General features: G+C 36.4%; 2 protein-coding genes across 8 annotated transcripts in view; one reads left to right on the top strand and one right to left on the bottom strand.

The window, feature by feature from the left end:
- The window catches only part of dnah5 (dynein, axonemal, heavy chain 5), a 167,262-nt gene extending 146,505 nt beyond the window's left edge, over positions 1 to 20,757 (bottom strand). For both annotated transcript variants that reach the window (XM_079895299.1, XM_079895300.1), the window contains exons 1-8: positions 20,631 to 20,757; positions 3,947 to 4,081; positions 3,717 to 3,801; positions 3,179 to 3,318; positions 2,328 to 2,546; positions 1,259 to 1,396; positions 926 to 1,102; positions 717 to 830 (exon numbers count right to left, since the gene is read on the bottom strand). In XM_079895299.1, the coding sequence (XP_079751425.1) occupies positions 717 to 830; positions 926 to 1,102; positions 1,259 to 1,396; positions 2,328 to 2,546; positions 3,179 to 3,318; positions 3,717 to 3,801; positions 3,947 to 4,081; positions 20,631 to 20,723 (1,101 nt within the window). In that variant the 5' untranslated portion in view covers positions 20,724 to 20,757. The remainder of the gene's footprint in view (positions 1 to 716; positions 831 to 925; positions 1,103 to 1,258; positions 1,397 to 2,327; positions 2,547 to 3,178; positions 3,319 to 3,716; positions 3,802 to 3,946; positions 4,082 to 20,630) is intronic.
- A 1,711-nt stretch (positions 20,758 to 22,468) lies between these two features.
- triob (trio Rho guanine nucleotide exchange factor b) overlaps positions 22,469 to 23,796 on the top strand; it is a 147,573-nt gene continuing 146,245 nt past the window's right edge. For all 6 annotated transcript variants that reach the window (XR_013823808.1, XR_013823809.1, XM_079895938.1 and 3 more), the window contains exon 1: positions 22,469 to 22,716. Coding sequence is in view for 4 of the 6 variants with exons in the window: in XM_079895938.1 (XP_079752064.1) it covers positions 22,650 to 22,716 (67 nt within the window). In the remaining 2 variants the exon portion in view is untranslated. The remainder of the gene's footprint in view (positions 22,717 to 23,796) is intronic.

The following is a 23,796-nucleotide window of genomic DNA, read 5'->3' as shown; positions in this document are numbered from 1 at the left end:
TCCCTGCTTGTGGAATGATCTGCCTAACTCAACCAGAGCTGCTGAGTCCGCAGCCACTTTCAAGAAACTGCTGAAGATGCATCTTTTTTGACAGCACTTGATCCAATAATACTAACACTTTCTATTCTATTCTATTCTATTCTATTCTATTCTATTCTATTCTATTCTATTCTATTCTATTATTTAAAAAATAAAAATATATTAACGTACTGCGTTAGATTAAACTGAGAAGGGTCATAGCACTTGCATATTGTTGTCCTACTGTTTGTTTTAACTGCTTCTATTGTTCTCATTTGTAAGTCACTTTGGATAAAAGCGTCTGCTAAATGAATAAATGTATATAACACGCATAAATACAACCTTAGTTGGCCCATTTTTTTAACCGTGTCATTTATTTGAAAGTGCATTTTTATATTGGTCTAATCGAAAATGATGGTTTCATGTTTAAACCTGTTTTGTTCAGTTTGCCTAAAATAAAACACTCATAAAAAAAGAATAAATAAAACAAACACATTTTTTAATAGTTGATCATTTTTGCTTGTTGATGTGCAGGATGTACTGCTAGCTTTACTGACTGCAGAAGTAATTTTGGGTTTAATGAATTTTTCTGGTGGATTTTTTTGTTGTTGTTAGCAAGGTATTTTGAAATTGTCTTCAGTTTTCATGTTTAGAAAGCATGTTTACAAATTTAGTAACCGTAGCAGAACAAGCCTTACAGGGTTGCTGTTGTACAGCGGGTCACAGAACTTCTCAAGGCTGTACAGGTACTTCACATTGTCTTTGGCCTCATTTGCTGCATCAGTGATCCTGATGTCTAGTTCTCGCCAAACCTGGAGAGACAAAGAATTAAGGGGTGAAAATTAGACCTAAAAAAAAGTTAGGTAAAAAGGTAAACTTCAACTGATAATATAAACCATCAACTAACCTTAATGAGTTTGGACTTGGCTATAATTAGAACCCCCAGCACAGCTTTGACCTCGGGGCTCTTCAGCTGGTCCAGCAGGTAGTTAAAACGGGACATGCGTTTCTTCCAGTGGTCAAGCTCTGCACGGGGGCCCAGGTCATCTGCCTCTTTCCTTAGCTGGTCACTCTCTGCAAGGACCTTCAGACGTGTAGACAGTGTGATTGAAAAGTGAATACAACATATTAAAGACATCACAAAGGAGTTAAAACTTTGAAGAAGATCTAACTTTCATAATTTCAAGAAAACCAATGCATATAATAAATGCTATACAACAAACTAAAATGCATTTAAAACCTTTTCGATCTGTTTGATCCAGGTTTTCATGCAGGCTTCAATCTTCTCCAGAGCCTCTGTGCTATTGGCCACAGCTGTGTAATCTGAAGGACCTTTCAACGTCTTCAAGTCAAATGTTTCACATTCTTGGAGGTTTACCTAGAATATTAAACAGTTTTCACAGATGTTACTTTGGGCTGGAGATGTTTCAGGACATTAGATGTTAAATGAATATTTGAATGATTTCTGATGACACTGAAGACTAGAGTAATGGCTGCTGAATATTCAGCTCTGCCATCATGGCATCATCTGCCATTTTTTGCCAAAAAATGATTTTATCATTCATTAGTTGGATAAAATCGTTCTGAAAGTGATTCCAATGATATCAGTCCTCTGTGCCATTCTCGTTATAGTTGTGGTGTGAACTCTGCTATATCTTTATTGTTATCTTTATTGTTATCGTCCTTGGTGTGAATGGGCCTTTAACCTTATCACTACCCCCAGACCTAACATTACCCATAATCTATCCCTAAAATCAGAGGGAAATGATAGGTGAATAACACTAACGTGGAAGCCTTAGCATAAACTTGACAAACTGTAAACTTGTCCCTCAAATTTGATTGGTTGATTAGAATGTTGTTCCAAGATCAACAAAGATGTTGATCCAGGAACATGCTATTGGTGAAATCACGTTCACCAAGACGAAAGATTGCAGTAACTAAATAAAGTCACAGTAGTCTCATGTGTGCACAAATGAGACTACTGTGACTTTATTTAGTTACTGTGGTGGAGAGGGGGGTAGATCATTTTAAAAGTATGTTTTGAAATGATCTACCCCCCTCTCCACCACATTCCACGATCTTATAAATCCGGAAAAAGGATCTTGATGGCTGAAAGCTTAAAAGAGTTTAAAAATAGCTTCAATTTGGGCATTTCCAATATGTCATCTGCCTGACCAAATCCACCATCCAATTAATTTCTGAGAGTCCATGGATCAATATAAAATAGAATGGAGTGTGTACAATCCGTGAGTGTGTTTATGTTATTGTAAAATTATGCCTCTCTCTTTGTCCTTTTGTATTTGTGAGACCTTTTCCTGGAGGCTCTCTTGTGCCCCAGCTAACACAGAGACAAAGCTGTCCAGGGAGCTAATGAAGTCTTGTTTGACAGCCTGAGCCTGCGGGCTTGCTAGCTCTCCCCAGCCGTGGTTCATCTTCCTCAGAGTGGGGATGAAGATCTCTGACAGCAGCTGCTCCACGCTCTTCAGCAGACCAACACCGGTGGTGTCCAACATGTTGAAGTTCACATCCTATAAGAGCAAACAGAAGCAAAAGGATGAACACATACACAAGAGACTTGTGTTGTGGTTGTTTTGATGACATATAAGGCTCTAACTGAAGCAAAACATTACACACAGGTAATTTTTTAATAAAAATAGGTTTTATTAACCTTAATAAAATGTTGTCAATGTCAGAAGTTCAGTTAAATATTATATAATTCATTTTATATGAGGTTTGTCATGCAAGCCAAACTTCAAGGCATGTTTACAACATGATTTTGTAATTTCAGCTGTATGACAATAAATTGGTAATTGTTGAATACAGTCGGGATTATTTAAAAATCTCCATGTGGTTCCGGTATCTGATGTTTTTAAACTAGCTACTTTTCATGCTAGTTTAATGTATGTTAGATGATAGTCTATCATTAATATTTCTGGTTAAAAAAACAACAACTTTTGTGCCTCTAATGCTTTAAAAAAAAGTCATAAGAATCCACTGTCTACCCAAATGGAATGTACTAAATAATACTAATGTCTTAAGCAAGAACTATGTGTAGAGAGAGAAAAAAAGACCATGCTTTTGACATGGTTAACAGATGGTGAGATTTTTCTGGGAAAACCTTAGGGGCTGCTTTTCAGACATTTTCTCTTGTTCTCTTTACCCTGTGGATATTCTCTGATGTGATAGGCTTGGAGGTGTTTGCCCGGGTGAAAAATACACAACTGCCCGTGAGGGCCACATCTGTGCCTTCAGTCACGAAGACCTTCGCTTTCTTACTTCGACTCACTGAGGAGGATACAGCTACCAAACAAAGACACAAAGACAAATCGATCATTGCTGAAATCTTTTTGCATGTCTGGTTTGGGAGCAGTGTTATAGAGTCTAATGAGAATCATCATTGAGAATATTGACAATAACAAACAAACAATTAAACAACATTACTGCTTTTTTTTTTTTTTTTTCATTCAGTGGTTCATTGGAAAAATGTGCCTGTGGCGACATTTCTGCAAAACAATATTACATTGCTTCTAGCATATTTTGCAACACTTTTAATGTGAAATATCCAGTGAGCAGCCTTAAGAACTTGAGTTTAGTTTTATCAATGAGCCAATAGGTTGATTTATTTTTAATATTACTTTTTTGAATTTTGGGTGAATTATGACACAGACATTATTGTGAGATTTGCAGGCTTTACTAACCTGTATCCACAGGCTCTGTGTCTTGGTAGTATAAAATGAGGTGAGAAAGGCCATCAACAGCAAAGAACTGCTCCATCCGCTCAATCTGAAAGATCAGACATAATATTGTTAAAATAAAACTTGAGTAATCACTATACTAACAAATGCTAGCAATTTGTGATTTCCTGACTATAAAATGTTAAAAACATGCTCTTCAAAACCTTGAAGTATGTATGTGGAATATTGTTAACCTGTGTGCCCTCCAGTATCGCGTCTTCAACTTCAGCCTTCTCCAGACCCACACAAGAGGACACAATGCTGAGAACATAGTCATGTCGGCTGTCCAGTTGTGCTCTCTTGGCCTCACGCTCTTCCTTCAGCTTTTGCTGTGTGATAAGAAGATGCACCCAATTTAGAGTAGCTGAGGAGTCTTATAGTCACCATTTGACCATTAATGAAATTCTGTTATATGGTTTATTAATCGCCAATAGATGTAGTAGGACACTGTAGTATTGTAAGAGTGCTTTTGATTTATTCCAGAAATCTTGAAAAATGAAACCACAAACTAGGTAAAACATTTATCACATATCCTGGAATAAAGATCCATGGCCTTGACCAAGTTTTATGTGTGATAGTAATGCCGTTTTTTCTCTTTTTAGAGAGAAAAAACGCTTGATAAACCTGAACTTGAACCTGAACTAAACAAATTAACCAGAAATAAAATCTTTGAAAATTTGGGGGGAAATTGTGATCTTCAATCTGACTGGAAAAGATGTGCTCCTCTGTAACTTTTTTATTAATATGATTATTTCTATGACACCAGATGTAAACTGAAAAATCTATGGAAATGTTTTAAAGGATAGTAAGAATTGGGGACAGTGATACTTTGTTCAGAAAAAATTAAAATGAATGGAAAAAGATTTTTTTTAGAGATATCGGAAAGTATCCGTTTTATAATATTGATTTTGACACTGATTTTGGAGCTGAAAGTCTAAATGGAATAAATAAATATTTAAAATTTAGAAACGTAAAATTTGCATAATTATAAGTCACCTTCATTTAGCTCTTTTAAAGATTGTTTCAAAGCAGCTTTACAGTGATAATAGGAAATTAAAGTAAAAGAGATTGTTTGCAGCATTTACAGCAGCTCTAGAATAAAGTTGTCCAAGATTAAAAATAAAATTGTCCAGCTAAAGTTAGTTTTGATTGATTCACTTCCGTTGCAAAGATCATTAGTTATTAACTTAGGGGCCGCTAACACGACACCGTTCTAACAGAAAACTCTTAACGCTCTCCGGCCCGCTCATTTGCACAACAACAGTGCCTGGTGGCTCGAGAACACAAACCTTGAAATAGGTTCCAAGCCTTGCATAATTTTGAAAAAAAGTTTATCTCTGCACAGACTTCAAAACGCAAACCTGTGAAAATGCTGACGGCGTGCACATGCGTATTACGTGTTTAGTCTATAGGTATGCGCGTTAGAATTATATATGCGCAGGCGTGTAGTCTTTCTTTACAAATTGACCTCAACAAATTTCTTGTCTGGCCTTAAAAATTCTGATACAGAATTATTTATCGCTTCCACGTTGCCATGTGAACTGAAATTATTTTGACAACGTTTTATCTGTACAGAGGTAAAGGGAAGGGAAGGAGGCCTTCACAGGGGAGAGACTATGACACTTCAGGACTGCGTTGTCGTCACGTCCAGGCGCAGGTCCTTCATCAGATCTGGATACGCACTGGATCCGGCTGACTGCGGTAAACCTCGGTATAAACAGAGAGACTAATATAAACGTAGACCGCATCCTTCGTATGATGTAACGAGTACATCAGGATTTATGGGAAGTGTTCCCGGTCCGGCTGACCTAAACTATGCAGCCTAACATTGAATTCTAGAAGTTTATAATGTGTTACAGTATGTGTTTGCTAGGTCAAAGAGATGTGTTTTTAGTCTAGATTTGAACTGACAGAGTGTGTCTGCTTCCTGGAAAATGTTAGGAAGACTTTTCCAAAGTTTTGGTGCTCGGTAGGAAAAGGATCTACCGCCAGCAGTCGATTTTATATTCTAGGTATTATCAACTGGCCGGAATTTTGAGATCGCAGTAGTCGACGTGAAGGACTATAATGTGTTAAGAGCTCGCTCAATTACTGCGGAGCTAAACCATTTAGTGCTTTGTAAGTAATCAGCAATATTTTAAAATGTATACGATGTTTAATAGGGAGCGAGTGCAGTGTTGACAATGGTCATACTTCCTGGTTCTGGTAAGAACTCGAGCTGCTGCGTTTTGGACCAGCTGTAGTTTGTTTATTAAGCATGCAGGGCAACCACCCATAATAGCATTACAATAATCTAGCCTTGATGTCATGAACGCATGAACTAACTGTTCCGCATTTGTAATTGAGAGAATATGATGTAATTTAGATATATTTTTAAGATGGAAAAATGCGGTTTTACAGATACTAGACACGTGACTTTCAAATGAAAGATTGGTATCAAAGAGCACACCCAGGTTCCTAACCAACGATGAAGACTTAACAGAGCAGCCATCAAGTGTTAGACAGTATTCTAGGTTATTACGTGAGGAAGATTTTTGTCCAATAATTAGAATCTCAGTTTTTTCAGAATTAAGTAGTAGAAAATTACTAGTCATCCAGTTTTTTATATCAGCTATGTATTCCGTTAATTTTGTGAATTGGTAAGTTTCGTCAGGGCATGAAGAAATATAGAACTGAGTATCATCAGCATAACAGTGAAAACTAATGCCATGCTTCCTAATGATATCTCCTAAGGGTAGCATGTATAGAGTGAACAGCAACGGTCCTAGACTTGTGGTACGCCATACTGAACTTGTGATCGATAAGACATCTCTTTCTTTACTGCTACAAACTGATTTAGGTAAGATAAGTATGATTTAAACCATGCTAATGCAATTATGGCAACATAATTTTCGAGTCTATTTAAAAGAATGTTGTGGTCAATAGTATCAAATGCAGTAAGCACTAAGATCGAGTAACACAATAGCAAAATACAACCACAATCGGATGATAAGAGCAAATCATTTGTGACACTAATGAGAGCTTTCTCTATTGTACTATGGTACTATGGTCTCTACTATGGTACAGTTTAAATCCTGACTGGAAATCCTCGCAGATATAATTTCTTTCTAAAAAGGAACAGTTGTGAGGATACTGCCTTTTCTAGTATCTTTGACAGAAAAAGTATATTCGAGATCGGTCTGTAATTGACTAATTCTGTAGGATCAAGTTGTGTTTTTTTAACAAGCGGTTTAATCATAGCCAGCTTAAAAGTTTTTGGTACGTATCTTAATGACAAAGATGAATTAATGATATTAAAAAGAGGATATATGACCTCTGGAAGCATCTCTTTCAGTAGCTTAGTCAGTATAGGGTCTAACATATGTTGTCGATTTAGATGATTTAACGAGTTTAGAAAATTCTTCCTCTACTATAGCAATAAATGAATCAAGTCAAGTGTTTTAAATAACCTTCTGTGATCTGATTTGGCTTTGGAAAAAGAAATATGACAGAACATATATTATTTTATAGTATTCTGCACAATGATATCGATTAGCATTACATTATAAATATAGTCTATCATTATGAAAATACCTGACATGGCTCGGAGAACACAGATAAATCATATATCGTTGCAATCATTTACTGTCTCCAAAACATCTTTATCTGCATGTTACAGTGACCTCTGTTTATGTCAGGGAGTTCTTGGAATGTCACATGACATGGCTCTTCTTCATGTGTTCCATATATGGACTAAATGTGCATAGGGCGCCCTCAGGCTGCCAGTGTGTATTGAAAACACAGTACATCAGAGTATCCAGCGCTCATAATGATTACATCGGCACATTTGGGTATAAATTCAATAAATATCATTCCTCTCTATAGAAATCTGACATAAACCTATGAAAATCTATTAATAGTTCTCCAAATCTGCACATTTTTGAGCTAAAAGGCCTGAGGGACGTTGTTTTGTGAAGCACTTTCATGTTCTTAAATGAATAATTACACTGTAAAAAGGACACCTTAAAATAAAGTGCAACAAAATGTTCTTAATAAAAGGAAAACAATAAAAAGGACAGAATTGCTTTTGTAATATATATATATATATATATATATATATATATATATATATATATATATATATATATATATATATATATATATATATACACACACTATAATGAAGCTATTTTTGTTAACACATTATACAGGACAGCAAATAACTGAAGAACCACAAATTTTTTCATTCAATAATATAAATTAGGACATATTATGCACAGAAAAAATATGTACTAAAGTCAAAAGATGTTGAGTGTGCTGAACCATTTTTAAATATATCAACTCGTGGTGGGCCGTTATCGGCGTTAACGTGCTGCGTTATCGGGCGATAAAAAAAATATCGCCGTTAATCTATTCTCAAAGTTGGGTTGGGAGCTGGGTCTATACTACGCAAGCTATGATGACTTTCACCCATAGACTGTAAGCTTTCACCTTGATATTTTAGCGCTGATGTATACCTAGCCGAATTCGGTTCGGTGTTCGGTTCGGTGTTCGGTGTCATTTTCAAACCGAACGTTTCCTTGGACCATTTTTCCTGCCGACCAAAATTTCGTTATTTCAAATATTTATTCCGTATTTATTACGTTATTTACTCATAATGTAAGAGACGGTGGCACGACCACAACATTGTCCGACATCAAATGGCAAACGTAATGTAAGCGGAACATAACTGAGCTAGGCCTACTCGTTATTGTGTGGTTGACGGACCGTTGTTTATCAGTTTGGACCAGTGCAGCGCGAGCCGATCGTGATCATGCCACACTGTTACTACACAGCGCTAAGAGATCCAGTAAAGAAAGCAATAACATCGCTGCGAGATCTAGTGAGAAATACTCACATTTCTCCGTTATTAACGGATCGAACAGTGCGTGGAAGCCATGAAGAAACATAGTGCCATGAATGAACTATCCGGTGCCCACAGATCTGCAACATTTACCATGGATTTACTGTAGTAACACTAACTGCAACCATGGAAGTTTGGCAGGAATAGTAGGCTATAATGCTTTCAAGTAACATTACGTTGGTTTTATTTTGACATTATGAATAAAATTGCTGCCCTCAAATGTTAATCTGAATTTATAGACCTTTGTTTATAACTACTACAATATTAGGCTGCATTTTATTTTTTCCAAGGAGCTGTTTTGTTTTATATGCTCATAAGAAGAGTCTATTATAGCTCCATCATTGCTCAAAGTAAAAAAATAAATTAAAAAAATCATACTTTATTATGTTAGTTTTAATAAAAAAAAATAAAAAAAATATCTCTGGCATTTCTTCACAAGTTCTTTTAAATGTCACTTTGTATTTAAGAAACACGTGCCCTTTAGTCATTATTTGGGTAGCACACATATTCTGAATGCCTTTGGCAGAATTCAAATGAGCCATTTTAATCTAGATTAATCTAGATTAATTCCAAGATTACAGTGAGATTAATCTAGATTAAAACAAATTAATCTATGCCCACCACTAATATCAACGCAGTTTCTTGACACTTTGACTGCTTAGGAGACTAACTGAGTTCTTGTCTCATTGAAGTTATGTCTCTCTCAACATTGTTTTAAATCTGAGCACAAACAAATGTTACAAACTGTAACATGATATACATTTACATACTGTACAGTGATATACTTTTGATATCCAGTTTGGTGCATTATTGAAGAAACAGAAGAAAATACCAATAAATTATTTATATAAATAAATAAATACAACCTCAGGAAAAGTAAGCAAATGAAGCATCAGAACATTGGAGTCTGGATACATACTTTAAAAGCAGTGATCTGGCTGTTTGAGATTATCGACGACAGCACCTCTGGTTTACATCTTCCAGACTTCTGTTCATGTTTGTTATCCATGAGATTTTACATGTAAAGATTGTCAGACTATCATGTAGCTTTATCACCATCCAAGCAGACAATCAGTCCAAACCCAATGGATATCGTTACATGTGTATATCCAAGTGTAGAAATTTTGATAGGCAAGTCTCCAAGTAAGAAAATCGTCATCCAGACTGGACTGCCTTAATCATCTGTTTAAGTGACCTTCACAGTATAGTCCCCACTTTTCTCATGACAGTAAAAGCTGAAATGTTTAGGGTCTTTTGTACAGAATAAAAGAAAGACAACTGAACAAAGCCTTAAATGTGCAGAGCAGACTGGGCCCCTCGTCGAAGCTGTGAGAGACAGTAAAAGTCTCTTGGCTGGGGTGCTAGGTAACACTGTAAAAAACTAAAATGAGCCAATAAACTAAACAACATTTTGTGGGCCGGATACAAATGCTCAAGAAACATGTTTGTATTTTGGTCTTTCTAAGGATTTGAAAGACCATTTTCTTAAATAATCATTTACTGTTCTGATATAATGTAAATGTCAAATGTCTAATTTCTTTCATATATATATATATATATATATATGTTCAACCTAATTATTGGGAAAACATATCAATATTTTCTTTTCAGCCCTTGATCATCTTAGGTTTTCTATTGGTGTCACAAAGTTGTTCCTTTTACAACATAAGAGACTGCAGGTGAGATAGGTGCCTGGGAGACAGATAAATAACAATCTGGAAGACAGATACCAGCATTCAGCCCATTTAATCTCCATGACATCGTACTGTCCACATGCTTTTCTCATCTACCACAACTCTTCTGCTGTAGGGGTGACTGGTATGAGCTTAGCTTATAGCACTGCATTTTTCATGCATTTTATCCTGGTGGTGAGCTTGCTTTGAACAAGCCCAAAACACTACACCTTTTAGATGTTTCACTTATTGGACATGGACACAATCAGCATTTCAGATCTAGGAACAATAGATAAATGCATAAATTAAGCATTGGAAACTGTTGCTTATTATGAGATATGTCAATGTGATATGACCATGATCACATGCAATCACATGCAAATTAATTGACAGAGAAACCTGCAACAAGCAGCATGCCTTCATCAGCATTCTCATAAGTGAAAACACATCACTTTTTGTCGTATCAGTTTTTGCAGTCTTTGCATTTCATGTCACTGGAGATCTTGCAGTGTTACGGCATTTGCGTTGGTATAATGACAGTACGATGGTGATGGGGGCCCATATACATTTAGTGAAAGAATGTGTAAAAAATAATAAATAAAATAAATAGTAAAAGTTAAAATTTATAGAATTTAACTTTCTTTCTACTTTTTAAAGACTGGTCAGAAATCATAAGATTAATCACAATTAATTTATTCTATTGACAGCCGTTTTACCGCTCACTTTTGTGTCAATGGAAACTAAATATTTTCCTTATAATAGCTGAACAAACTACCAGGATTAGCTTCAAGTTGACAAAACCAAACCAACCAAATCAGGCTTTGTTGGTGCCATATGACATTGATCATCAACTTTCTCTCTCAACTCAGTCTTTAATCCTGCCTTCATGGAGCATGTGCACATGAAAGTGTGACATCAGTAGCGAACAACCAATCACATGCCTTGAAACAGTGAACATAGGAATTGTGATTCACTTCTCGCAAGAATCAGCGAGATTCATTTCTCTCTTCTGCTGAAGATTAAGAGACGACAATGACGTCAAAGCTATAATGTAATTGTTTTATTTGGCATACACAAACGATAATGTAATTCCAAACCCAACAAATTCTGTGATTGTCCGTCTTCGAAACACTATTATATTTGTACTATTCACTTTTGAATACCATCCGTTGTAAGGGACATTAGGAATAGCTTGAGAGTGATTATGACTGACTGGTCATCTGACTGGTTACCAAAAAGACGTATATTGAACCCTGAATGAGGTGAACCATGAAATCACTAATGTGCCCTGATCAAAACAGTTAACCCCTTAAAGGGACTATATGTAGAATTCAGATACCCTTGTCATTACACCTAGCCATTAGGTAAACTGCAGCCAGCAACTTTTGCTTGTGGTCGCATACGTAACGTACAACAGACTGAACATGATTCAGTGCTCAAATATACTCACGGCAAAGTTATTTTTTGTCCTGCTGGAAATACCTTTGCAGCTATAAACTGTTCACGAACATTCAGACAGCATCCACGCTGCTGAGAGCAGAAACTGTGCTGTGTGCTTTCCTCCCAATAACAAAATATACACACAACAAAAATGACCCTAGTGAAAAAAAGTATACTTTATTGTATTTGAAATATATTCCTTTTCAATAGTTTCAACTCCTTTTCAATAGTAAATTGCAAATATACTAACAAAAATTGTACTATCTTTAAATATATTAAAAGTATATTAGCATCATGCTTTTACCTATTTTCACAATACAACTTTAACCCTTTCATGCATGAATTATGATAACCTCAGTCAGGATTTTTTTCCTATGTGTTTTTATTGCTCTTAGGGCATGAAAAACAAGAATTGATTTTTATTTTATTTTTTTTACAAATTTTTCAAAGAGATCTTCAGATGTCCACTTGAGTGGACAGCATGCGGTTATGGTTTAAACTGAAGATATACTGTATTAAATATAAGACAATAATCAAACAGATAAAGTATGTGAATTTAACAAACTAATCAATGCAATTATATCAAATCATGTGAAAACTATAAAATATACAAAAAAATATAAATGCAAAATATTGCAAAGGCTTCATACAAGTTGCACTTCGCGTATCTTTGATATCAGAACATGAGGACGTGATTCCATCTGAATTTTCTACAGCCTGTCAAGGTACAACTGTGGAAACCACTCAGAACTGCTCCCTCCAGTGCACCAGTGTATGGAGATTTACCCTTATTAGCTGATAATTCTGATTATGTTCAAGATGGACATGCACATTTCTATCATAGCCCTCCTCTGAGAAAACCTAGCGATACGTTTTTTCAATCTCATCTGAAATGATCAGTGTTGGGGGTAACGGATTACAAGTAACATGCATAACCCATTTAGATTACTTTTTTGATGTTACAAGTAAAATAATGTGTTACAAGTAACATGCATTACCTAATCAGATTACTTTTTGATCTAACAAATAATTAACTACAAATAATGTGCATTACCTATTCAGATTACTTTTTGATATAACGAGTAAAGAAACACATTACAAGTAACATGCATTACGTAATCAGATTACTTTTTGATGTTATGAGTAAAAAAACGCATTACAATAACGCACATTACATAATCAGATTACTTTTTGATGTTATGAGGAAGGAAACGCATTACAAGTAACATGCATTATGTAATCAGATTACTTTATGATGTTATGAGTAAGGAAACGCATTATAAGTAACATGCATTACGTAATCAGATTACTTTTTGATGTTATGAGTAAAAAAACGCATTACAATAACGTGCATTATAAAATCAGATTACTTTTTGATCTAACAAGTAAAGTAATGCATTACAAGTGTCATACATTATGTAATCACATGACTTTTTTCGATGTCAATGAAAATTACATTCTAATAATACAAATACATTTATTTACAGTAGAAAAAGTCAATGCAGATTAAGTTTTTAAGTTTTAAATTTCAAAAACAATATTCACATTATAATTATGAATTGTAGCTGAAATATAGCCATTGCATGCATGACGTCCACTACAGTGGACATGTGATTAATCAGAGTTTTCTCTCAATCTAAAATCAAAACTTGGAAAATTTTACTGTGATATGACTCATTGCTTGATGCTGCAATATTTTTTTTACCTACAAGAGTCTCCTAGGATAGAAGGAATGGGTGGATATTCTGGAGCAACTTGGCATGTCTGACTGACCCTTGGCCATCTTGGTTTGGAGGGGAAAAAATCGAAACACAAAGGCTTGCCACTTGGTTGCAATTTATATGCACCAGGGTCCAATGAAGAGGCTGATGTGCAACTTTGCCATAAAAACCCGTGCAAATTCAAGAAAATGCTTTTTTAATAGCTGTCCACTGTAGTGACCACTATGCGTGAAAGATTTAAAATAATTGTACTTTAGTATACTTTCTAAAAATATATTTTTGAAAATCCATTTTATTTTTTAAAAGTGTATTTATTTGCACTTTATTAAAAATATATTTTAGGTATATTTTAACTGTGTGCTGGAAATGATCATTGTAACAAATGCATTGAAAGTATACTTTCAAAATACATTATAGTATACAATAGTGTTTTAAAGTTTTATTTGTCTAATAATGTACATTTGTTATTGAAGACAAAGTCTGCAATTTGTAGTATTTGGTCTTTACTAACTTGCAATTACAATGCAATTACCTAGCAGCCTGAAGGAGTGAGACAGCTCTCAGATTTAATCCAAAAATATTTTAAGTTGTGTTCTGAAGATGAACGAAAGTCTTACGGGGCTGAAACAACATGAGGGTGAGCAATTACTGACAGAATTTTCAGTTTTGGGTGAACTAACCCTTTAAGAAAGCATCTGATCTTAGCAATGTGGATATGTTTGCACCAGCTCTGCAATTCTCTGGCATCATGTCAACAGATGAGGTAATAAAAATTACAATGTAATGTTTGATTATCAAGTATATTTGAGACTACAGATGATGTAGATCTGGCCATGTGAGACTATAGTTTGAATTATTCCCCTTTCTTTGCATGACACATTAAGATAACAGTACAGAACTGCTCTTTCGGCATTATCCTGAACGTATAAAAAAATATACACACAACAAAAATGCTTTGAGCGCTTTGAGTGCTGAGAAAAGCGCTATATAATTGTAACAAATTATTATTATAAGCATTCATTTCATGTGTCGTTGAACGGAAGAGAGGCTCTCGGGAGCATACGTATAATGTCACATGCTTTTGATTTTCCTGGCAAAAACTTCCTGACTCTTGAATCCTATAGACAAAAAAAGTCAGTTTACAGGCTTTTATAGGCAAGGTCTAGGGGAAGGTCTAGTTTTTTACGTTTTGTTACAAGATATTCACACATTAGCAACAAAAAGTGATCAATACAAGATATTTCTTACATGTAGCTCCTTTAACCTCTTGTTGCTACAAGAGATCTATTTCTCTAAAGTGTGCTGTTGCTTTGGACAAAACTGTGAGATAAATGACTTCTTTCATACTTAACCAATCACCTTTGACTTACCACTGCCAAAAAAACAAAAAAACAAACATATTTAACTAAGTCTTAAATGTCTGACACAGGTAACAGACTCTGAAGTCCAGTGAAGCCATCTGGATGACAGTAGATGAAAAGGATGAAGATTTATAGTCCAGCAAACAGAGACCAACAAGCCTGGGCAAGAAGATGCATACATAGCACTTGACCGCAAATGTGAACGGTCAGCTAGCGTGGGAATGACTGACCAGTGCTTCCTCAACCATGACTGCCAAAACAACTGTAAATAAATGATAAGGCCTGAACGCCAGCCGTCACCTAGCAACGCAACACACAAGACAAATAAAAAGATCACCTTAGCAGAGGAAGATTTTCCAGATGAGCAAAGAGCATCAATCTGCAAACGAGTGTGATAGTTCATGCCAAAACATGCTACTCATGTTCTGAGATCTTATGAATTTTGAATGTAAAGTTAAATTTTGGGATCATGAAGTGCCACAATGGAAGAAAAGTTAAAACAATTATTCAAACTATACCTAAAAACCCTATCGCAACTAGAGTATCCTCTATACTGACTAAATATGAAATTAACTTTTTCATTCAATACTTAAAAATAAATAAATAAACTAATTATAAAAAATAAACAAATGAATGAATAAACTCATTTCAAATTTGGCACAGAATTGAACTAAAACCTGTCAGATAAATAAAGATAAATTTCCCATTATGAAAGACAAGAAAACCATGACGACCTTTCAAAATAAGGAATTCTCAGCTCTTTTCAGAAGGTTAATGCTTCGTGTAATTTGTTTCTACTTGGTTTGTTATCATCGATTTAAAAATTGCATAAACCGGAAAGAGAAGATTGTTAAAAGTCACATTTCTTTTAACTATAGATGCTGTTCTGTTGTGATATTTGAAAGTCACTGCAAACCTGAGAAGCAAAGGTTCATCTTACCTTGTTTTGCAAGTCGGGTGTATGAGGCAGCATTGTTACTCTGACTGCAGCCAAGTGCTGAAATAATTTCCAGTTTAACACTGCATGAGAGCTGTGTGGTATGTTAAAGGACTAAAATATTGTTTTACCCTTCATTTGCTCTTTATCCAGTCCTTTGGTATTGGGTGATCACCCGTCCTCTGTTTGTTTAACAATGGAGGTCTTGGACCTTCTCAGATGTCAACTATGAGGCTAAATAGACCATTGTTGTTAAGTCTACAGTTACAGACAGAACTTCAGCCCTCGGAAGGATGAGAGGCAATATTTACACCTCCACACAATACAACACTTTATTTATCAGTGAGACAATGACAATACAAGCTATTCATTTGTATTGTGAAGGGGCATCTGCATAAGGGAATGCCCCAGTAACACATGACCATTCACATCTTGTTGAACTGACCCACAGGCTCATGAATGGGAATACACTGTATTATAATCAGATAGAAACTAGGTTAGGACTTTATTATGTAAAAGCTACAGGAAATAAGTAAGATTTATATTTAATTGACCATTTTAAAAACATTAACTTGAGGTTACTATCCCAAGCATAGCTTCATATAAATGAAAAAAAAAAAAAAAATCTTACATTTTCTATAGAAAAACATCAATAATGTGTGAATTTTTAACTTATTTTATTGTTTATTATAGTGAATCTGCTGATAAAAATCTGTAGGCATATATAAATAAATGTGAAAATGTGAAACAAATGTTTCACAGGCAGATTTTTTTTTTTTTTTGCTATATTCAACTGAAGTTGATGTTCAATTATTATTCTTTTTGGATCAGTTTACATCGGATTTTATGTGTTTTTTCATCGTTCGTCATGTGGCGAGTTACGTCGTGTTGTGGCAAAAAGAACAACAGAGCATGTCAAATGTTTTTCTTACACCGTGTTAACGCCAATGATGCAACGCAACAACATCCAGACAAACTGATGTCCGTTATATTTCTGACGTAGGCCTAGCCTACTTCAAGCACTCGTGCTACTTCTGACACGAAAAACAAATATGCTGCGTTCCGAAATTGCGTACTGTCTGCGCAGGTACTACATTTGAATTAGAATTTACTTTGCAACCGCTAAAAAACCTGTTTAATATAATATGAATGAAGTTCGGACATAAGGTGCGTTCATGCACATGTTTGTAGAACTTGTAATTACAACTTCTGAGAGCTACGACTTGTACTACAAGACTGGTACTACGCTGTACCATTTGTACCAAGGTGTGTTCGACTTGAAGTGGCGCTGTGCAGATCAGTGTATGACATCAAAGTACCGCGAGAGATTCAAAAGCATCCGGAGATTTATTTATGGTAATTACAACATGGCACAAACGCAGTAATACTACATCAGTCATGCTGTGACTGTCACGTGTCCTATCAGCATCAGTTGCGTCGATTCACTTCCATTCATAAATTCTCTCCCGTGGCCTCATGGGTTAGTAAAGTAACAACCTTCCGGTTTCTCTCTTGAATCCAACACGTATGTGACTTGAACTGCAATTCATCGACTGGCCGCTAGAGACAGGCTCCAAAAGTGATATGCCCCATATAATCCCATATACCCCCCCATGTTAAAATGGCCAACTTTACAGCATACAAAAAGTGGTTTTGGTCTATAGCTAATTTTGCACTTCATGACAACTGTGAGGGGGGGTTGATTTTTCTATTACTCATCCGTTTAAATGGCAAATAAGGCAAATAAGTTGCCCTATTTGTGTAATGAATATGAATGATGCTTCAGATCATGCGGCTTGTTGAGGAGATGTGTTCCATTACTTTTTGGTGTGATCAGACTTAAGGGCAAAGCATGTAGCCTACTCTGACGGAAAGACCCAAGCCATATCTAGAGACCAGAATTTCCTTTCCATATCTTTCAGTCACTTCGACATGGTGGCGATTGACTGACACTGGGAGTCGCACTTGGAAGACCCAAAAACGTGTCAGTCAGTCGACACCACTGCTACGTCTACATTAATCCGGATACATTTGAAAACGGCGTTTTCATTTCAAAACGCTCTCCGTCCACAATAGTGTTTTCCAAAAGTTTCTCGTCCACACTGAAACGTCGGAAAACTCACTGAGATGATACAGACAGAAAAAGACATAAGAAAGTTACAACACGGAGGTTACAACAGTAGCTGAGACGTTTGTTAATGAAATATTTTGGCTTAATGCTGACACTTCAGGTACTGTCATCCTAGACTTTTAACAAAGACTCTTAAAGGACAGTTAACTTATATGAAATTGTTTGTTAACACCGTCTACACCCATAGACTGTATAAAACTACAGTAACAAGTTTCAGATCTATGTTCTTCTTCACAATCATCACATGTTGATTATGTTGCATGTGCAGTGGGCCAAGACATTAATTAGGAGACAGTTAAAAATGCTTTCTCAGCAAGGGTTCAAAAGATTTTGCTTTCTGAACCCAGTCCCTGCCATTCCACATACAACGACCAACTCATTCATTCATGATCACAGAAGACTGTGTGCCCACATGGGGAGCCTGAACATTTGATACCCCGAAAATGGTTGCGAAGGTTTGCATTTAAAAGCAGTTAGGTCATCAATATTTCACAGTGGCTATGACTGATTTTTTTAACAGGATCTTCCTATTACTAGGGGCTTGTGTAAGAAGAGCCTCCTGCTGAATTATGCAGAGGATCTGCAAACTGGCTCTCCAAGTGGAGAACATACATATGAACCCATACACACACTTTCACTCCCACACAAGTTCAGTCCACTTATTATGCATAAGTACTGAGCCAGGCTCTAGGTCTCATTAACGGCATTAGAAACAAGTGCAAAACCCAACAATGCTTCCCATAAGCACAAACAAGAGCAGAGGTGCAGAACATTTACATCAATATTGATCTTTCTAAGGTACCTCTAACTGCACAACTGTAAGAAATCAAAGGTGATTTGTCATTGAGGAGAACTGGCTCTCTAAATCCAAAGCCTGTATACCAGCAATCCCATTATGCATTTGGGCTGATGCTTGGGCATTCATTTTTGGGATCTTAAATACAAATTGCTGACTGAGCTGTTCTTTCAGGCCACCATGGAATGTTCTATTGGTGTTCCTAATCACATTAGAAAAGATCAAAGATGATTGAGTGAGCTTGCTATGTCATTTTGATCACTAACTGTCTGCTTCTCATTATTTCTGTCACTCAGGCTACAGTAAACATGTTCACTCCACTCTAGTTTCATGAAGGAGGAGTTAGGTCTTCATTAACATATATATTCATTTATATTTTAAATGATAACCCAATGGCACAAAGAGTGTGTTGGCTCTTCCGGTATCTTGTCTTATCTTAGGCTCTTGCCTAATTCCAGTGAAAACATATCATGTTACATCATACAACATTCCAGATAATTCCAGGCTTCCAGCTTTGCTGCAGTAGTGTTGGTGGCGTTCAAGTCATCTCGTATAGATCGTATTTACGAGTTGAACGCACTTGAACCATAGACTTGAACGCCACCACAATGTCATAAATACCAGTGGGGAGCTATTTTCTCTAAGCTCCGATCTTTACGAGTTGGGGGCGTGTCAGTGATTAACATGGCGGAATACACAATACGTAAAGGTATTTAGCTGTGATATTGTCAGGCTTTTCTATTAACAGCTCAGTTAGCTAATCGCCAACACAGAATATGATAGTATTATAATATAACAATGCAACATGTAACATTAATGTGTTGGCAGTGGCTTCATAAATTAATTAAAAACATAAAAATACAAAGTAAACCTGATGCACTTCTTTGTTCTTCATTTTCTAGAACAAGAGTTTAAGAACCTTACTGTATATTTGTGTAATTAATTAAGAGAAAGTACTCCGCCATTTTGCTCCGACGAAAGTGACTTGAACGCCGTTATAAGCACGACTTCCCACCTCGTACGTACGAACTTCCCATGAGGACTTGAACGCACCATGTGTATCCACATACATTTTGGCAATATACTAGTGTATGGATATGAATTCTTCCAAAACCAGATTATCTTATGCTGTCCACATTGATTTAGCAGCTCTGTAATGCCCCCCTCCCCCCTCCAGCAATTTCAGTTGACACGTCTGAGAAATAAAGTGTAATTGATTTGACATAAATGAGAACACAAATATATGAACTGGCCTTTTTTTCCACACCAAGAAATGGTGTATACATCTTAAATTGTAATGTATTGATTATTGCTCAATATAGCCTACTGAGCGAACATTATATTGCATGTAGGCCTACATTACACAAAGTACTTGCACGTTTGCACATAATTGTGTTTTACTGTCTGAAGCTTTTCCTATATTTTCCACCAGACCAAAAATTGCAATAAAGAGCCTATTCAATTCTAAATGTTGCTGCGGAGTTTTGCTGCCATCTAGTGATTTGTAAAACATTTGCAATAAAAAAAATGTATTTTGGAATCTGAAAGGTTCAGATCAAAATGCGCCGTTTTTTGTTTGTATTTGCCCCTTTCTCATTAAAACTTTATTAATCAGCATTTTTAACACACAAGTATAGGTTAAATCCAGACTTAAGCCATATAGGCTAAATTTAAGAGAGCCATAAGTGTGCATATAGTTTAAATTAGCCTTTAAAAAATAAAAATAAATAAAATAAAAAGATATTCTGGCATGATTAAAGACAAGAAATAACCCATACGCTAATTCTTTCTGAGTTTTATTGTTTTAATGTTTTATTATTGAGATTAAATACAAACACACACACACATAGTAGCCTGCACACACATAAAATAGCCTAATAACCTTTGTGTAGTGTTCTGCGGAAAGTGGCAAAGATGTTAACTGAAATCAAGCAGACCTGCATCTCCTTCATGTTGTCCACTGGAGCAGAGGGCTGATGAGTTCCTCTGGATCTGATGTTTGACTTCACTGTCCGGTAACTCAAAGCCATGATCTACTGACCTTTCAAGGGTTTTATAGGTTTGTAAATCTCATCCTAAAGCTGAACTATGTTTTTCCACGCTGTCTTCTCGGCGTCCAGAAGGATTTTAGTGTTGACCATGCTGTGAACGAGCCGCCCAGAAAGCACTTTACTTTCTCCAATCTCCACTATAAATTGTTGTTGGCAGTTGCCATAGAGATGCCGACGTCAGGGGTAACATTTTTAGGGGTAAAATAAAAGTGCCCCGGGCCCAGTGAGTCCAGAGAACAAAGGTCTTAGGCTACTTCACTTACATTGATTTCGCAAATCACTTTTTCGTATGCGGCTTTAAACTTTGTTCTGTTTAATGTTTAAAGCCCACGATATATGTTCGCAATGTTATGCTCAGGGGCCAGTTGCATAAATAGCCACAGTTAAGACTGCGTCTTAAAACTTGTCTGAGCAATCTAGCAATTAGTTAGGGCTAATCAGTCTACCAGTGTTTGTCATAAAAGGTACCAGTCCCTTTTATGTAACTGACTAGACCAGTCTTGAAGAAAAATATGACTGTAAGACGCAGTTTGTGCAACTGCCTACAGGAATGTGGGGCACAGGTTATCTAAATGCAGCACATTTCTAGAGATATTTTCATCATCAGATTTTGAGTAAAAAATAATAATTTAAAAAAATCCGGTGCCATCCATCTGAAAGTTGTGCGGTCGCTGTTGTGAAGCGTCTGTCCCGAGTTCGTGTAATTCTGCAGTTTTTCATAACACAAGAGGGCGCTATTGTACCAATGCAATTCCTCAACTGTTTCACTAGAGGGCGCAATTGTTTCAGTTCTCACACCTTTCCATGCATGTTACATTAGTGAACAGATGGGTGAATACTGAAACAGTGTTGCAGTGCTGTTTAATATTTCGTTGCACAAGTGAATACATATAAAGGTTTTTAATAAGTTAGTTTTATTCCTTGTGAATCACACATCAATTATACACACCTTGTGGGTTCCAGTAACAGATGGTGTTAATATTCAATGCTTAAAAATGGCACATAGCTTACAGAAAATTGAAATCTGTTATTATTTTGACACTATTGAACTTAGTTTAGAAAAACATAGCCTGCAGAGAATATATAGGCACAATTTGTGTGTATGCTTTGTCTCAAAACTTGCAATTCAGTAAATTGCAGTGAGATAGCACACGTATGTCTGCAAGATGTCTGTTAAAGATAACTTCATCTGGAAAGCATCTGCTGTTTACTAACATCTGAAAGACGTCTTTAAGATGTCAGTTTTACATATTCCAAATCATAAACAAGACATTTTTCGAAACGTCTATTTGACATCTGAGAGGAAATGTCCCATAGACGTATTGCAGATGAGCAAACACTAAAAATACGACTTCCAGATGTAAAATGTACATCATGTCTCTGTGATGTACGTGTGCATTATCAGTAACATTTTATTAATATAGGCTACTTGATCAGTGTGGTGTTGGTCTTTTTTATTAAATCAAACCTTTTTGTACTAAATAAAGAGAGGTATAAGTTTTTAGTTTTTTGTATGGAATGTATAGAACCAGCATCCCAAAAATGACTTGGCATTTTGTAAATTTCGGCTACAGCTGGTGATATAGCTAGGGTGACCTGTGGGGGGTGTGTAGAGAAGTAGGGGATTCCAGGAGACCCCTTTCCTGAAGAAGACCTCCCCTCTCCCTCCCTTCATCCTCCTCTCTCCCAGCTGAAACTCAGGAGCGCCGCCGATCGGTACCGACACCTCTCCAGCGAGCTAAAGCCAAGATGGAGGGTCCGTGCTCAGCGAGCACAGGAACGAATCCCCGCACGCCACTCTTTGCTTTCCAATGAAGAGGATTTATTCCCGACCAGTCACTTGGAAACCCGACTCTGATCCGTTTGTTTGCGGAGTTTTGTTGAGGGAGAATCATTGATCCGAGGATGAGTTCAGGGGAGGGAGAGGACACATCTAAGGAGGCGGCCGACATAGCGGCGTTTTTTAAATCCGGTAAGTGAAGAAGAGAGGGGCGCGCGCCTCGGTGTTTTCGTGATGATGATGACCCGCTTATCCAAATCCCGGTTCACGCCAACGATGCGTGACCGAACAGATCGTACCACAGATCAGAACATTTGTTGATGATGGTTAGCCTACTGTGAATCCGCAGACGTGATTTTATTGCCAGATGGAGTTGGCAGGTTAAGATATGAGTGCTTTTATTTACCATTTATTTGGGAAATGACGTTACATTTCAGAGCCTATTCACAAAACAAGCCAGTTAACAGTTTTTTTTATTGTTTTTTTCTTAAAAACTGTTGTCATACGTCACTGTTTATAAGCGTGATGTTTGAGTTCAGAGTGAGGTGACGTCATAAAGCTTGGCTGAATGCATTTGTTACGGTGCTGCGATGTCATGCTTCTCAATGATGCCATACGTCACCAGCCCACTGCATTCATCACGTTAATACTCGATTACCCTACATTTCACTAACTGCACGTTTCACCATGATGGTGTGAATTTTGAGCTCATTTATGCACCACTTTGGTAATCCTGGTCTGGTTGTTGCAGTCAGCTGTTGGTGTGATTTGTGTCAGCTGTCTCTGCAGTACCAGGTGCATCAGAGGAGGGACTCTGTAAGGGGCCATGGACACCCTGAGTGACAGCAGGAGTCTTACAATATCACAATCTCTCTCTTTTTTTCTCTTCAGCATGGCATCCAATTGTTCAACTTTATCATGAGTGCAGGTGCTACAATGGAATAATGAATAGGGAATAATGTATATTCCCAGTGTTCGTTGAAGGTAGAGGAAATTAATTTAAGTATGAAAGTCCTAGGGCTCTCAAGAAAAAAAAAAGAGCATGCATTAATATTAAAAATATTTCCAATATATTGTACATTTTGTCTGACACAGCCTGGCTGCTGTTTAAATAATGTATGTGTTATATGCTTCCTATTAAATAGTTTGTAAGACCTGTGATGTATAGTCATTGGTTATGGTCATGTGGTCATGGACATCATACAGTGAGTTTGAATAATATTATTTGGGTCTCATTTGAATTTTTTAACACTAAATAGTTATTTTTGTTTG

Source organism: Squalius cephalus, assembly GCF_949319135.1.
Source record: "Squalius cephalus genome assembly, chromosome: 15".
In the NCBI taxonomy this organism is placed as follows: domain Eukaryota; kingdom Metazoa; phylum Chordata; class Actinopteri; order Cypriniformes; family Leuciscidae; genus Squalius; species Squalius cephalus.
The sequence above is the reverse complement of the archived record's forward strand: the minus strand, read 5'-3'. Positions and strand labels throughout refer to the sequence as shown.